General features: G+C 32.5%; 1 protein-coding gene across 3 annotated transcripts; it reads left to right on the top strand.

Annotated features, from left to right (window-relative positions):
* The first annotated feature begins 1,477 nt into the window (after positions 1 to 1,477).
* Positions 1,478 to 15,407, top strand: LOC113871227 (protein kinase and PP2C-like domain-containing protein). Of its 3 annotated transcripts, none has more exons than XM_027508178.1 (12): positions 1,478 to 1,781; positions 1,885 to 2,002; positions 2,175 to 2,341; positions 2,852 to 2,919; positions 3,034 to 3,257; positions 4,215 to 4,266; positions 9,013 to 9,562; positions 12,525 to 12,594; positions 12,690 to 12,909; positions 13,212 to 13,316; positions 14,482 to 14,577; positions 14,986 to 15,407. In XM_027508178.1, the coding sequence occupies exons 1-12, from the start codon at positions 1,667 to 1,669 to the stop codon at positions 15,178 to 15,180; spliced, it is 1,980 nt and encodes a 659-aa protein (XP_027363979.1). In that variant the 5' UTR covers positions 1,478 to 1,666; the 3' UTR covers positions 15,181 to 15,407. The 3 variants fall into 3 exon arrangements, with proteins under 3 accessions (XP_027363979.1, XP_027363980.1, XP_027363981.1); XM_027508179.1 differs by having other exon boundaries at positions 12,534 to 12,594; positions 14,986 to 15,282; XM_027508180.1 differs by lacking the exon at positions 2,852 to 2,919 and having other exon boundaries at positions 3,065 to 3,257; positions 14,986 to 15,374.
* The last annotated feature ends 204 nt before the right edge of the window (positions 15,408 to 15,611 follow it).

The following is a 15,611-nucleotide window of genomic DNA, read 5'->3' as shown; positions in this document are numbered from 1 at the left end:
AAAAATGATAATTTTTAGGGACTAATTATTTATTTAAATCTTGTCACGTCTAAGCTGATATTTCACATGACAAATATCACTTAAAGTATTGTAAATTAATGGTAATGACTATTTTAAAAAAAAAGTTTAAGTTTAAATCTAACAATTTTTTTTATAAAAATTAATTTTAAAAATTAATTTTTAAGAATATTTACTTATTTAGATTTATTTTTACATGCTTTAAGATGTGTTTAGAAGAAAACTTATAACTTAGTAAAAGTAATTATATTTATGTTTTATTTTAATGCTTTATTTTTATATTGGAAAAATAATATTATAATTTATAATATTTAATTTTAATAAGTTAATGTTGGAAGTTCATGTTATATTTATGTATTTAGTGTTATTGTATTTTTGAATATTTTTGTTTTTTAATTAATATTTTATGTAAATTTGTAAAAACTGTGAAAATCATAGTTTAGTTAACTAAACTACGGGTAATGAAACATGTACAGAAATTTAGCTACCGAATAAGTATAAAAATAAAAATCAAAGTTGTCACCAAATTAAATATAAAAATGGAGATAAATATTGTTTAATCGTAGAAATGTAACATAACACATTCTTCAGTTTATTGTAATAATGGACATTTATTTTAATTTCTATATAACACACACACACACACACACACATATATATATATATATATATATATATAATTCTATATATTTATAACAAGAATAATAAAATTATAATTATTTAAATTTAAAAGGTTTAAAATCACTTCTATGTTACACATGTTTATTAGTTTATATATTTATTAAAAGAATTATAATTATTAAAATTCATAATGTTAATTTTATATAATAAAATTATATATTATTTTATGTATTTATAACAAAATTTATAATTATTAAAATTTAAAGTGTCTAAAATTATTATAAAAAATTTTATATAAAAAATTTATTATAAATTACATTAAATTAAAATTTAATGAAATTAATTATAATATTTTATATAATTTAAAAATTGAAATTAAAATTAATTAATACTTATTATCTTTAAATTGTATTTAAGAAAAATTTATTAAAATTGATAGTTATACAATATTAAAAATGATAATAATAAAATTGTTATAAATGACATTTAATGAAAAATTATTAGAACACATTTTTATTTAAATTCTTACATGTGATACATTTATTAATTGTGTTTATATATATATATATATATATATATATAATTTATATGCTTTAATTTTTTAAGACTAAATAAAAAAATATATAAGAATTATAACGGAAGATGTTTTATATAAGAATTAAAATGAAAAATGTATAAATATCAGTATTATAAAAGAAGATAATAAGAGGACTATTTCAAATAATTCTTTTACTCAGAAATTTTAATAGATACTTTTTACAAGAATCGAATCGAAAATGTGTGTTAGATTTAGGGACAAAATAGTATTTCACGCAAAAGTTAAATAGAGGGTAGAAGGTGCGCATGAAACGGCCAAACGTGAAGGAAGTAGGAGGCAGCATCACGAAATTTCCATCGCTAAAACATGATATACCGTTCCTTACTCTTCCAAGTGTAGCCTTCCTGTGTCTTCCTCTTCAAACCTTTTCTTCTTCTTTCTTCTTCTTCTTCAACAACAACAACAACAACAACACAAGAGTCAAGAGCAATGGGCTTAGAAATTTTGGAGCCTAACAGTTGCATTAGGGGTTGCTGCAACAGCGCCTCTATTCCTCTCCATCTCCCTCCCTCCTCTTATACTCTCCTCTCACCTATTGCCCGAGGTAAATCTTCATTTTTACACTTCGAATTTTTATTTGATTTTCTTTTTGCTTTTTAGATTTTATTTATTCAATACTGTAACTTTGTTGGTTATGGTAATCGTAGGGGCTGAGAGTGTTGTTTATGAAGGGACTTTGGATGGCGTGAGGGTTGCTGTGAAGAAACCCGTCTTGTCAACTTCAGAAGACATTCATAAGTTTCATAAAGAATTGCAATTACTTTGGTCTCACTCTCTCTTTCTCACACACACGCACACGCACACATCAGCCTTTCTCTGTTTCTGTTGAAATTTACTATTTTCCTTAGTCTTTTGATATGCTGAAAAGTAAATTATGTGGAATTTTGTGTGTTGAGGGTTTACTGTGTTATTATTATTTTTATTGTTAAATATGTAGCAAACTAGATCACCCTGGAATAGCAACACTTATTGCCGCCCATGCAAAACCACCCAATTACATGTTTTTCTTCAAGTTGTATGAGTCTCTGAATCTCGCACAGAAGTTGCACGTGGAAGAATGGACCCCGACTCTCAATGATGCACTTATGATAACCATGCAGTTAGGTATATCTGTGATTTCACCTTGTATAGAGTTAGTACCAAATTTCAAGTCATAGTTGCTTGGCCTAGCTGTAAGTGATTGACAGTATAGGTATACATGTTCTTGCTAACTATCTGTATGTATATATGTGTCTTTTGGTATTCCAACTCTCCTAAATGGCTACTAATAATATTAATACCAGGATAGATTAATTGATTACATTTGTAAAATAATTTATTGACATTTATAGCAGTTTGGAATTGTTATTTTGGTATTAAGGCCTCCTCTTCAAGTTGGAATTATTAAATTAAAATTAAGGAGCCAAGAAGTGGAAGAATTTAAAAGTATTCACAAAATGAACCAGGAATTCTTTTCCTTCAATTTTTTTAACCATTATATTTACCAACTTTAATTGTGCAGGGGAAATTTGGAAGTTAAGAATAGAAAGTGATTGACAGTTTTATCCAAAAGAAAAAGAAACTAAGTTGTTTGACAATTTTTTTTTTCCTTTTTCTTATACTTCCTTTCTCCAGCAAAGGCTTTGCAATATCTGCATAATCTCGGGATTGTGCATAGAGATTTGAAACCAGCAAATATTCTTGTAAATATCTCCAATATCTTTTGATTTTCTTGTTGATTAAAATTGTTTTTAACATTTGATATATTGTATTCCGTGAATGCATCACCTTACTAATCTTATGTATCTGTGGTGCAGCTTGACAAAAATCTTTGTCCACATGTCACAGATTTTGGTTTGGCAGAACACAAGAATGATCTTAAGGGAGTATCTATAGAGAATTGGAAGTCTTCTGGAAAGCCTACCGGTGGTTTTCACAAAAAGAACATGGTTGGAACACTCATTTACATGGCACCTGAAATATTACGAAAAGAGTTACATACAGAAAAGTCAGATGTCTACAGCTTTGGTGTATCAATCAAGTAAGAACAAGAGGTTTGTTTTCTCCATTCATGTTGTTTTTCGGTTATGTGAGAAATGTTAACTGGAATGAAGTGTCATTGTATATGTGATGCAGTTAATTATATGCCATATGCTATTTTTGGTTTCTGAGTTGATTAGCTTGGTTTTTGATTGAGCTCAATGGCATTGTGTGATCTGTAGGCAACCTCACGTAGTGGAATAAGGCTGAATTGTTGTTGTAGTTGATTAGCTTGGTTCTCAATCCATGTCATTGTTTTCTCTCTCTCTTCTCTAATGCATGAACAGCCTAGCAAATCTGTGGATGGACTATCATCCACTTCTTTTGTTTCTTCCTTACTTGAATAGAGAGTATATTCACAAAAACAGAAACATATGGACAACTTCTGGAAATTATTAATTCTTGTAAACCTTAGTTATGGTAGAAAGTATGCAGCCTGGTTGAAGTATTTGTTTGGACTAACACTTTAACCACATGAACTGGTCATTATTTATCAAATAAGCTGTTGAAATGCTGTTATAATCAACAAGCGTAAATAAAATTTGTTGAACACTAGGAGGAAGAAAAAGAAGATAAGGAAAGTGAGGCAAGGCAATTGGAATAGTTACAAAACTAGTTAGGTTGTTAAAGTTGTTAGTTACTTAGTTGGTTAGGCAGTTGAAGTTGTCAGGAGCATGGACCTACTTAAATAGTAGGAGACGGACAGAAGAGGCTTTCATTCAAATTTTCTCATTTCAAAACTGAGCGGTCGCTGTTTTTGAAAGGAGGTTTATTGGAGGGAAAATTCTCTTCTTTGGTATCTGTCATTCAATCAATCATTACAGAACTGTTCTTTTTCTTTTCTTCTTTATCAGCTTTTTTTTATTCTCCTGGGTCTTTAACAAAGCATAGATAGATAATAATCTTTAATTTATTTTTTGCTTGGTTGATTTAAAACCTTTATTTGGACCTGCTGCAGTGAAATCCTTACTGGTGTTGTGCCATATACTGATCTTCGTGCAGAAGTTCAGGTCAGTCAACCTGTCTTATCTTATGTGTAATATAGGTAGTTTGAATATATAGCTTGTCTGTAGAGTATGTCTCCTATAAATGAGATAAAGTATGGACTATTGACTGTTACGAGCGGACATCCAAGTCCTACATTAGGAGAGTAGTTGGTCTTCTAGGTGAGAAATTGGGCTTGAGATTGCAACTTTGTCCAAAATGCCTGATGCAATTTGATTTGTCCATCTCTTGCCTATGTTCCCTTTACTTTTTCTCATTTACAATATGGACATTATATTTGTTGATAAACATGAATTTTTATTTTTAAGACTGAAAAACACTTCCTTTACTGTTTAAAATGTTAATCTCTGTTGTGACCACTGACCATCCTCGAGGGAACTTTAGCTCATCAATGGGAAATGTTTTATTAGCAAGAATCAAATGGGATATATTTTTTTTGTTTTTACTTTTTGTGCTTGGGGTGAAGAATGATTCTTGGGTCAAACTTAAGAATAAAAAAAATTTCTCTAGCACCTACCATGATAGATGTTAGAGAACAATAACAAAACTTTTAGAAAATAGGAATGAATAAATTTAATGACAATATTGTTAGTCTCTTTGATTCTATATTTATACCAAAAATAAATATTAGTATAAGAAAAACTGGCCCAGCCCAATAATACCAAATATCCTAGTAAGTTCATATATAGCTTAATGACTATTGTCTTTTTAACGTGCCCTCTCAAACTAAAACATAGATGTTAAATATAATCAATTCTGTTCTTGATGTGCTTTTGTGAAGACATCAGCTAGTTGTTCTCTAGTCTGTACATGTCCAATGGTACCAAGCCCCTGTTTTTAATCCACAAAGTTAAAATTGGCCTATATATGCTTTGTTCTTTCTTGCAATAGTAGGATTAGAAGCAATATGAATGGCAACCTGACTGTCACACCACAATTCTAAAACCAGTCTCATTGAGAAGATTTATGTATCCACACCATTTCACTTGTAGCTTGGACCATGGTACAATATTCTGATTTGGCATTTAACCAACCAAGCAACAACACTTTGTTTCATACTTCTCTAGAAGACAAGGTTGCCTCTAGCAAAAATATAGTAACTCGAAGTAAATCTTCTATCAATAAGAGATCCAGCCCATCTAGCATTGGAGAAACCATCCACTGTAGAGTTTGTAGGCTCTATCAAATATCTTAATACATATAGAACAACCTCCCAATTTGTAATATGTGTGCTAGGATCCAATTGCAATGTGTTGGATGAGTCTCACATTGGAAGTATGAGATTCAAATGTAGGGTTTAGAAGTTTTGGGCTCTTCAACTACAACGGTTAGCCTTTATAGTGTGATTCTCACAACGTTCTTATCAATTGATATTAAAGTCTTCCACCATGTTTCTCAGCTGCAAATGAACAGCGTGGGTGGTGACGTTGGCATTGTAGTGTTTGTTTAAGACTAGTCAAGGGGCTAGTGCACAACTAGCTAGCATGGGTGTTGGGGCTATTGAGCATGGTGGGATGTTAGGATCCAATTGCAAGGTATGAGACTTGAGTCTTGCATTGGAGGAAGTATGAGATTTTAATGCGGGGTTTATAAGGCCTTCAATGATTAGTTTTTTGTGGTGTGGTTCTCCCACGATCTATAAAGCCTAGATACTTAGTACGACACTGATATGGGAATACGGGAGAAGATATGTTAACATGAATTTAAAAAAATAACATTTTATACATATACCTTCTATAAAAAGATATTGATAATTAATTTATATTAATGTGTTACATTTGCATATCAATGATCATATTTTTCCTATGTCTAAAAAACTAAGTCAAAATATTTCTTTTACTATGAACACATGAATAAATTACGTATTTTACTCCCTTATTCAAGTTAGAATTTAAAAAAAGAATTGGTAGTTCTATCCAAAACAAATATAGAATTATCACAAAAAGGAAGTCCTGCCTTTGTACTATTTAATTCTAACATTGTCAAACTCATTTCCTCTAACCTCATCGTCTACAAAAAGCATAACTTCTAAGTTTGGTTCATTAAGAGATAATTCAGCCAATTTAAGAAATCCAACACCATTATCAAGTGAAACATGTACATCTCCACTAATATCACACATCCTTATCTCTCCTTTAGTATGTTTTTCTTCTTTATAGTGACAAATGTCCAAAGTGAAGATGATCATTTTGAAGCTCTATTGAACCAAAGTTACTTGGAATTCTAAAATTAGACTCAACACCAGAACTCATTTTTTGTCAACAAACAACTCTTGAAAAATGCAAGAATAACATTTTTACTTTGTTGATGTAAAATGAACTTAAAAGAGGAAGTTTGTGAGTTTTTACCGCAACTGCAATAGAGTAACAAATTTCAAAACTGTTGCTGAAGTCAGAGAAGAGGATCAAAGTTCAGAACTTTTTGTTGCAATGAAGCCCTAGTGGTGGCGAAGACGGTGCTTGAGGTTGCCGACCGCCGTTGAACACACCCATTATCGCCGTCAAAACAGAAATCCCATCACCCACTATCACGTTGAAATTGGAGAATTGTGCCTCAGGAACTTGCTCGACCAAAATTGACGCCTCAAAACAACCTCTTCGAATCACCTTGCTTTCTCAATAGTTCTCCTCCTGATGTATTATTTCCCCAAGAGAATCGCAGCTTAAAGAAGCCCTAGCTGGTTTTTGATTTTGGGTGGGAGAAAGATTGAAACTCCCCATTTCAATAATAATTTGACTCAAGCCTTTACGCTGAGCTGTATCGGAAGATTAGGAGTTGTATCCCCGCTGTATCTAAGCCGTATCGGGTTGGAAATTAATTTTTAAAAATAAATTAAATTATGGATACTTTTATGATACATATCGGACAAGTATCCGATAACGGATTCGTGTTTGACACAGGTATTTTAGCTGTTTTAATGTATCTGGGCTTCATAGCCCAAGGTTCTCATCAATGTGGAGATAACTAAATTGACTAATAACACTCACAAGGAAGACAATATTAGGGTGAGTGACTGGATGGTAATTATGCTTTCCTACCAATTTTGTGTTGTTTAGGATTTGGAATAACATCATTTACCAATTTGACATTAGGGAGCATAAAGGTTTTAAATGGTTTAGCTTTGAGCAAATAAAGCATATTCTCTCTCTAGGTACTACAATGCAACCTAATCCTTGATCTGAAACTGTGAGTGACTATGAGGTAATTAAGCTTACCTCCCCATTTTGTGTTGTCAAGGATCTGATATAACTTTGTTGACATCCAAAAGTTTGTTGTTAAGGACTGTAGGGGTACAAGTCAAGGCTAAATTTTCTCTTGGTTAGAAAAAATATTCTTCTTACTACTCATCACCTCAAGACCCAAAAGATACTTTGATGCATCCAAATCCATGATCTAAAATTGTGTTGAAGAAAATCGTTGAGGTTCTAATCCCAAACTCCTTCCTTTTAGTAATAATGATGTCACATATACTACTAGAAATATGCAATCATTCTCCAAGCATTGGGAGAAGGATGATTGATTGAAATTGGAATTAACCAAAATGAACCAAATTGTATTGAAATCACCCAAAAGTGGCAAAAAATTCCAAGCTAGTTAACTAGGGACATTTAAGAGAAGTGTTATGATTTTAACTAGTTAGAGCGCGTGCTCAATTCATAAACTTTGTTATCTTAGGACATTGAACCTACCATTAGAAGCAATTTTATTGTTTTATCTAATTAAAATAAACAACAAAAAGAAGAATGAAATCCCTCATAAATTAAATAGATGACATTGTTAAATATGGGCTTAAACCTAACCTAACTCAACCCCAAAAGCTGGCTCGTAAGGTGATGATTGATCTAACCTTTATAAGTTCTTATTTGGCCATATCTGTATTCATTGTGGGACTTCAATAGACGTAATATAATGTAACCAATGAGGTCAATATACATTTGGTATCTAGAGCATACATCTACACTCTGATCAATGTAAATGTTCCTATGACATCCCTGGCTGCAGATCACTACTCATAACATTAGGCATGAAACCCATGGCATGACCAAACCACCTAGAAACACTTGAAAAGCCCTCAGAAGTGATTGAAAAAATTGTATTTACTCTTGAAAAGGGTTGATTGGCAGTATGTGAAATGCTGAGGCTAGGATTTTGTTTTTGAAATATAAAGAAGAAAAACAAAACTTTGGTTTGGTAGGTTATTCTCTAATGAGGTCTAATTACCACAATAGATAATATTGAAAGAAATGTTATAAAATAGGAATGGGTAATGACTATCTCTATGTTGTTAGTCTCCTGGTGTCTATTTTTGTACTAAAAATAAAGATCAGTGCAAGAAAGTTAAACCCAGTCCAATAATACTAAATAACCTAATATGGTCATATATAACTTAATAACTATTCTCTAACAGGAGGGAAAGTTCAATTTTAGATCTTGTCATATATTCTAATTATCTTAAGAAACTTCTAAACCATTAGTACAATTACATTTAGTTTGAGATATTCAACTAATTGAGATTTATGTTACATAAAATAAGACTTATATCTATAGTTGTCAAGCGAGTAATTTTTGCATCAAAATAACAAACTTTTGGTGGGACTGATAATATTTGTAGTTGTTTATTTTGGAGGTATGCTTGTTTTGCATATGAGAACCTTTGGGAAATCTTTTTATTTTTTGTTTGCTATATTAACTATATTTTCTTTTTTAAAATCTCGGGGGTGGTGATATTGATCTATGATTACTGATGACAGGCTCACACAGTGCTTGAGATGAACTATACTGAACAGCAACTCACAGCAGCTATTGTTTCTGATGGATTACGGCCAGTCCTTGCTACTGAGGAGTTTGGTATACCATCCAGATTATTGTCAGTGATACAGAAATGTTGGGATGCAAATCCTAAAAATAGACCTTCCTTTGATGACATTGTCAAGGAACTAGAATTTATTATGGAGCACATGACGTTAAAAAAGGCAGAAGATATGTGTATCAGATCTTCTAATTTGCATGTTGTTGCTGAACCTGTGGACATGACCGATCACCTCCAGGCTTATCAAGAGAGTTTTAGCTGGTCCACTCAAGGAGAACTTTTGGCCAGGAGTGCCTCTAGTGCAACTGATACTGGTTTGAAAACTTGGCATGAGTCTTATGATGAGCAATTGGCATACCGTCCAATACTTTCTTGGGGATCTTATGCTACCTGTGGGAGAAGGGAGACTATGGAGGATACACATTTCATTCTGCCCCATATTTGCGATGAAAAGGATGTGTATGCTTTTGGGATATTTGATGGCCATAGGGGTATGTACTCGTTATTTAACAAATATCCACATTTTGTTTGATTCTGTTTTAAGATAACAACAACAACCAAGCCTTATCCCACTAGGTGAGTTCGGCTAGTATGGATTACATCAATAACCAAATTTTCAGAAATCTGGTTAATCAAAATGTCTCTTTTAGTAACTTAGTCTAAGGTTCTTTTGGGTCTCCCTTGACCCTTTTTTACTGGACTAAAAGTTATGCAATTCACTTTCTTCATTGGTGTCTCCAAAAGTCTTATATGCACGTGATCAAACCACCATAGACGATTTTTAGTCATTTGTTTTTACTATAGGTGTTACTTCAATATTTTTTTGTATACTATCATTTCTTATCCTGTCATTTCTTATGCAATCACACATCCACTTTAACATTCTCATTTCTATTATTCTCACTTTTTTTTTGTGTTGTTCCTTTTAGGCTCAACATTCACTATCATATAGGATAGTTGGCCTTATTGCAGTATAATAAAACTTTCCTTTCAGCTTAATAGGTAATTTACGGTCACAAATAACTCTGATGTTTTTCTCCACTTTAACCACTCAACTTGTGTTCTTTAAGTAACATTATTAATTTCTTCATCATTCTATTTTATATTACATTTTAAGATAAAATAGATTATATTACTAGCATACTAGTGGGTACATAAATCTCTTTTTGAATTTTTAGTTACATGCTCCTGTATTATACTTCTGAACATTAGTTAGTTTTTCTAATAGAGGAAGCAACTTAAGTATGGAAATTGAGGTTCCTGCTTTTCTTGTATTGCATTATTGATAACCCTTTTTCTTGCCTCTACTTGTTCCCAATTCCAGAATACTCTTTACTCTTTCAAGCATTTTTTCAAGTAGTTTTATGTTTGTATCCCACCTAGTGGGAGAAGGATTGAGAATGTAATATACTAATATGATATCTTTGAACATTTTTCTAAACAGGATATGAAAAATTAGGAGAAACGGAGAATATGAAAAAAAACTGAATTCTGAAACTTATGGAAACTGAGTGTATACTATAGGTTCTTTTAGAGAGACAGGGTTATCACAATCCTTTTACAATATCTTAACTCTATTTGTTATAACTAACTTATTAAATAGTTAACAGAATAATTCTATTTCTAACCGATAACTCTGTCAACTGTACTAACAGCTGCCAGCAAGGCAATGAGAACAGCTACTCTTAGTTAGACAGGGCTACTATATACCCTAATATTCCCCCCTCAAGCAAAAGGGGTTTCGATCAAGGTTGCTTTGTCACAGGCCGGGTTTTCTCTTCAAATCTAGGAAACTGAATAGTAGATAGAGTTTAAGTCAAAATATCAGCAATCTGAAAATGAGCTGTGATATGCGGCCCTTGAAGAGACTTGTTGAGAATTTTCCCACGAGCCAAAAAATAGGTCCAAATTGCATATGTATTGTTCAAAGCATACTTATGTTAAGAAATGACAATTCTAGAGGAGGATTGGACAACTTTAATATCCAAAAAATATTTAAGGGGACCACGTCTTTCATCTAAAACTGACTGGAAGAGATGGGCTTTAAGCCATTAGATTCCTTTTGTTTCATTATCATTGATGATGATGTCATTGAACTAAGACAAGAGAGCAATTAGCCTCACATCTGATCATGTCAAACTGTATTAAGGTAGAGCTAAAATGTTCAAACCAGGCATGGGATGACTGCTTCAAACCATATTGAGAATGATAACGGTGATAAATAAGGCAATAGTCACCAGAAACAATAAATCAAAGAGGCTGATCTATATAAACTTCTTCCTGTAATTCACCATGCAAGAAGACATTTTTAATATCTAGCTAGTGAAGAGGCCAACAATGAAGAGCAGCCAAGGCGAGTAAGAGACAAACATAAGTGATTTTGGCTACAGGGGAAAAAGTTTCTCCATAATCTATACAAAAAATATGCATATATCCATTGCTCCCAAAACTCCAGCTGTAATATCAGCCTTTAAGACCTGCTACGGTGTCTTGATGAAAGCCAAGAAGGTCTATTCCAATGATGTTCATCACCTCTACAGTGGTTTCTAGCCTAATATCTGTAACATGGATTTGCAGACTTATTTTGGTAAGCTTGATCATTTAATTTCTTATTTTGATAGCCTCATGCATTTGCTAGTGATGCAGTGACTCATGCCAAGCACCATAGCAAGTTTTTCATGGTACTTGATCTTGCCAGTATCCTGCCCACAACCTGATTTGGTCTATAATCAAATCTTATCACGAACCGTTGTTGTCTCCTATGGCATGATTATTGTACAACTATTGTGTCTCTTCACTTCTCATGCCTTTGACCACTCCTCCACTCCTACTTTGGAAAAAAAAAAGCCTAAACTATTGAGACTACATAAAAAGAAAGTGAATGAATGTTACATGTCAAAGATGACTACATGTTTGTGGATTTATAGTCACAAAAATGAGTACAGAGAATTAATCAAATCCCTTAATTACAGTAACAAATATTATAATTATAGTTAGAGAAATATAAACACATGATAAATGTGTTTTCTAAGAATGAGAAATAATTACTTATTTTTTAAAATCTCTCATGAAATTGGCTAAAATAACCAATATTATTTGTTCAAAATAATTTCAATCAAACACTCCCAGAGTCTACTGAAGGTACTGAACGAGAAAGGGTTATCACAACCCTGTTACAATTACTCTACATTAATTATATCTAACCTATCATTAGTTATTAGAACAAATAACTATTTGCTGACTGTATTAACAACTGCCAGCTAGGCAATGAGAACTGCTACTCTGTTGCACACAACAACTAATACACTAGTAAACTCATTCTAACTTTGGTAATGGATCCGGATGAATGTTCTTGGTAAGGTTACTACTTTGATAAATATCATTGATTGTTATGCATGAAGATGATCTTGATGACCGTTTGTGGTAATCTAAGCATGATTAATACTCTTGCAGGTGCAGCAGCTGCTGAGTTTTCTTCTAGAGCTGTACCAGCTGTTTTACAGACTTCAGGTTTTATGGGCAGGTATATTTCACTCTAGATGACCCTTTTCCTTCCCATTCTTTTTCCCCATCTGTCCTCTGATCTTGAAAGTTTAATTCTTTAATGTGTTAATGCAGTCCTGCTAATGCACTAGTGGAAGCATTCATTAGGACAGATGCTGCCTTCAGAAAAGAGCTTGATTCCTATCGCAATGCCAACAGATGTATCCAGAAGAATTGGCATCCTGGATGTACAGCAATTGCTGCTCTTATAGTAAGGAACAAGCTATTTGTTGCTAACATTGGTGATTGCAGGGCAATCTTATGTCGTGCTGGTAATCCAATTGCTCTAAGTAAGGTGAGCTGAAAATTACTGTTGTTAGGCATTATTTATAAGGAAGAGCTCATGAAAAGTTTATTTTAACTTATATAAATAGTGAATGACTCTTATAAGCATTTTTTAACTTCAATAAATATCTTGGGAAAGCTTATCAAAATAAGCTCAAAAATAAGTTTTGTCAAATTTATAGTTTAAGTTCTCATGTGATTGATAAGCTCTTAATTATGCTACTTATCCAAATACACTCTTAATACCATAAAAGCTTTTTTTTATTTCTTTTTGCTTTTCCATTTAGACTAATCAAATCTTAACAATATTAGGATCATGTTGCAAGCTGTCTTCAAGAGAGAGAGCGTGTTATTCGTCAGGGTGGCCATGTGCATTGGCAAGTTGATACTTGGAGAGTTGGTCTTCCTGCGCTTCAGGTTTGTTCAAATTGATTGCTAGGTTTGTTCAAGTCATGCTTCATAAAAAATGATATAAAAATTAATGAAGATATTATTTATAGAATATAAACTAGATGGTTAAAGTGGAGAAAGACATCAAAAGTTATTTGTGATTATAAAGCACCTATTAAGCTAAAAGAAAAGTTTTTTCTTACTACCATAGGACCAATTTTTCTAAATAATAATGAATGTTGAGCTTTAAAAGGACAACACGAGAAAAAAAGTAGAAATTATAGAAATGAGAGTGCTAAGATGAATGAGTGGTCAATCAAGGAAGAACAGGTTAAAAAATGCCTGTATATGAAAGAATATTGGAGCTACACCAGCTGGTGGAAAGATGATAAAAAATCGATTAAAGTGGTTTGAACATGTGTAAAAAAGGACACTAGTGGCACCAGTGAGAAGAGTGAATGATACGCTTTTTAATTCAGTGAAAAGGAGTAAAAAGAGATCCATTAGAACTATAAATGATTTTATGGTAATATTTCATAGAAAATTTGGTTTTTAACTAAGTTCAATGGTGTTGCGTGATTCATATAGCTGATCTCACTTAGTGGAAATAAGACTTATTTGTTCTTTTGGATTATAAATCGATTAATGGTTTATTCTTGACCCATCCATTATGATTCAATTCAAAACTTATCCAGTCAATCCATATGACACCTGTACTCAGCTGGCATGATGCTCACATGAATTCCAAGTCATGCTAATCCACAATCTTGTACATTATATATATTTCTGATTTTCCATTTCAGAAAGTAACTAGTATATATAGTGGAGGACAGGGTTATTTGCTGTGTGCGTATTTGACTAGTTACCTGATGGTAGTGGGAACAGTGTAGGAGGCCTTCTGAAAATGGGTTGAATAATTAATTTTAGGTTTTCATCTATTGGATGAGTCATGCAATCTGAATCTGGGATACTGTTGGAAGTGAGCCAAGTCTACCGTTACCTGTTTGATACATATAAAACCCAATTGGTTCAATAATGTCTGTCCTTTTTGCTTTCTTGTTCCCTTTGTTTTAACTTCTGGCACCAATGATCTTGTGTTAGCAAAACGATTTGAGCAGAAAATGATATTAATGGCCATTTGAGTTTTTACCATTTGTAGATGCTAATAAAAACCACTCTTTTCTTAACACAGGTTACTCGTTCCATTGGTGATGATGATCTAAAGCCTGCTGTAACTGCAGAACCTGAGATAACTGAGAGTTCCTTATGTGCAGAGGATGAATTTCTGGTTAGTAGTTTCACTTTACACCCTGTTATTTTTTTGAATTTCTTGATATGCATTGGATCTTTAGATAAGTTATCAGTTTGAAGTATCTTTAAGAATAAGTTGGCAGATAATTAACAGATTATCATTGGATTTGTAATCTTACTGATTATATTTACTGAGAGGCTTCAAAATTTCCTATGACAATAGCGGGGAAATCATGTAGGGCATTGTTAAGTAATGATTATTTTTGTTAGACCAAACTAGCTTCGTTTACCTGAATAATTTATTTCCAATTTATTGAAGTTCCCTTAATGATAGATTTATATTATATTATATTATATTATATTATATGCATCATCTTCTTATCACTCTGGTGCTTCTGATACTGTTTTGAAACACTTATCTTTATGATTTAATTTGTGGATTTAGGTCATGGCCAGTGATGGCCTCTGGGATGTCATAAGCAGTATGGAGGTCATAAATACAATAAAAGATACGGTTAAAGAGCCTGGAATGTGCTCTAAGAGATTGGCTACTGAAGCAGTGGAACGTGGGAGCAAAGATAACATCACAGTTATTGTTGTATTTTTACGCCCGGTATCTACAGCAGAGAGAATTTATTAGCATACCTTCCTTTTGAATGCCCTGAGATATGCCACAAATGGTATGTACTTATATTCCTTTATTGAATAAATAAAAATGGGTATTATGTTTTTCCGTCACCTTCCCCCTTGGATGATGATTGGTTCTGTTGATTGTAGAACTATCTTTTATTTGACCATAATTATTTATGTGTGTAGTTTTAATTTGCACAAGACTTAAAATCATGTCCAATCATCTTGTGATTCTGTCTACAGTACGGTTTTACTTCAGAACAAACTTTACAAAACGCAACATTCAAAATGTGGATGTGAATCATAATCTGCTGTATCAGGTATGTCAACACTTGATAAGAACATGAAAGATACTATAGAAAGTTGTATCGTGTGATATAAAATATTTAACAGGACAGCACCAAAGAAGCGGAGTGAGAGATAAGAATCATTTACTGAGAC

This window comes from Abrus precatorius, unplaced genomic scaffold (genome assembly GCF_003935025.1).
Source record: "Abrus precatorius isolate BTA unplaced genomic scaffold, Abrus_2018 Scaffold7, whole genome shotgun sequence".
Lineage (NCBI taxonomy): Eukaryota > Viridiplantae > Streptophyta > Magnoliopsida > Fabales > Fabaceae > Abrus > Abrus precatorius.
Note: the sequence above shows the minus strand (reverse complement) of the source record. Positions and strands in the feature narration are given on the sequence as shown.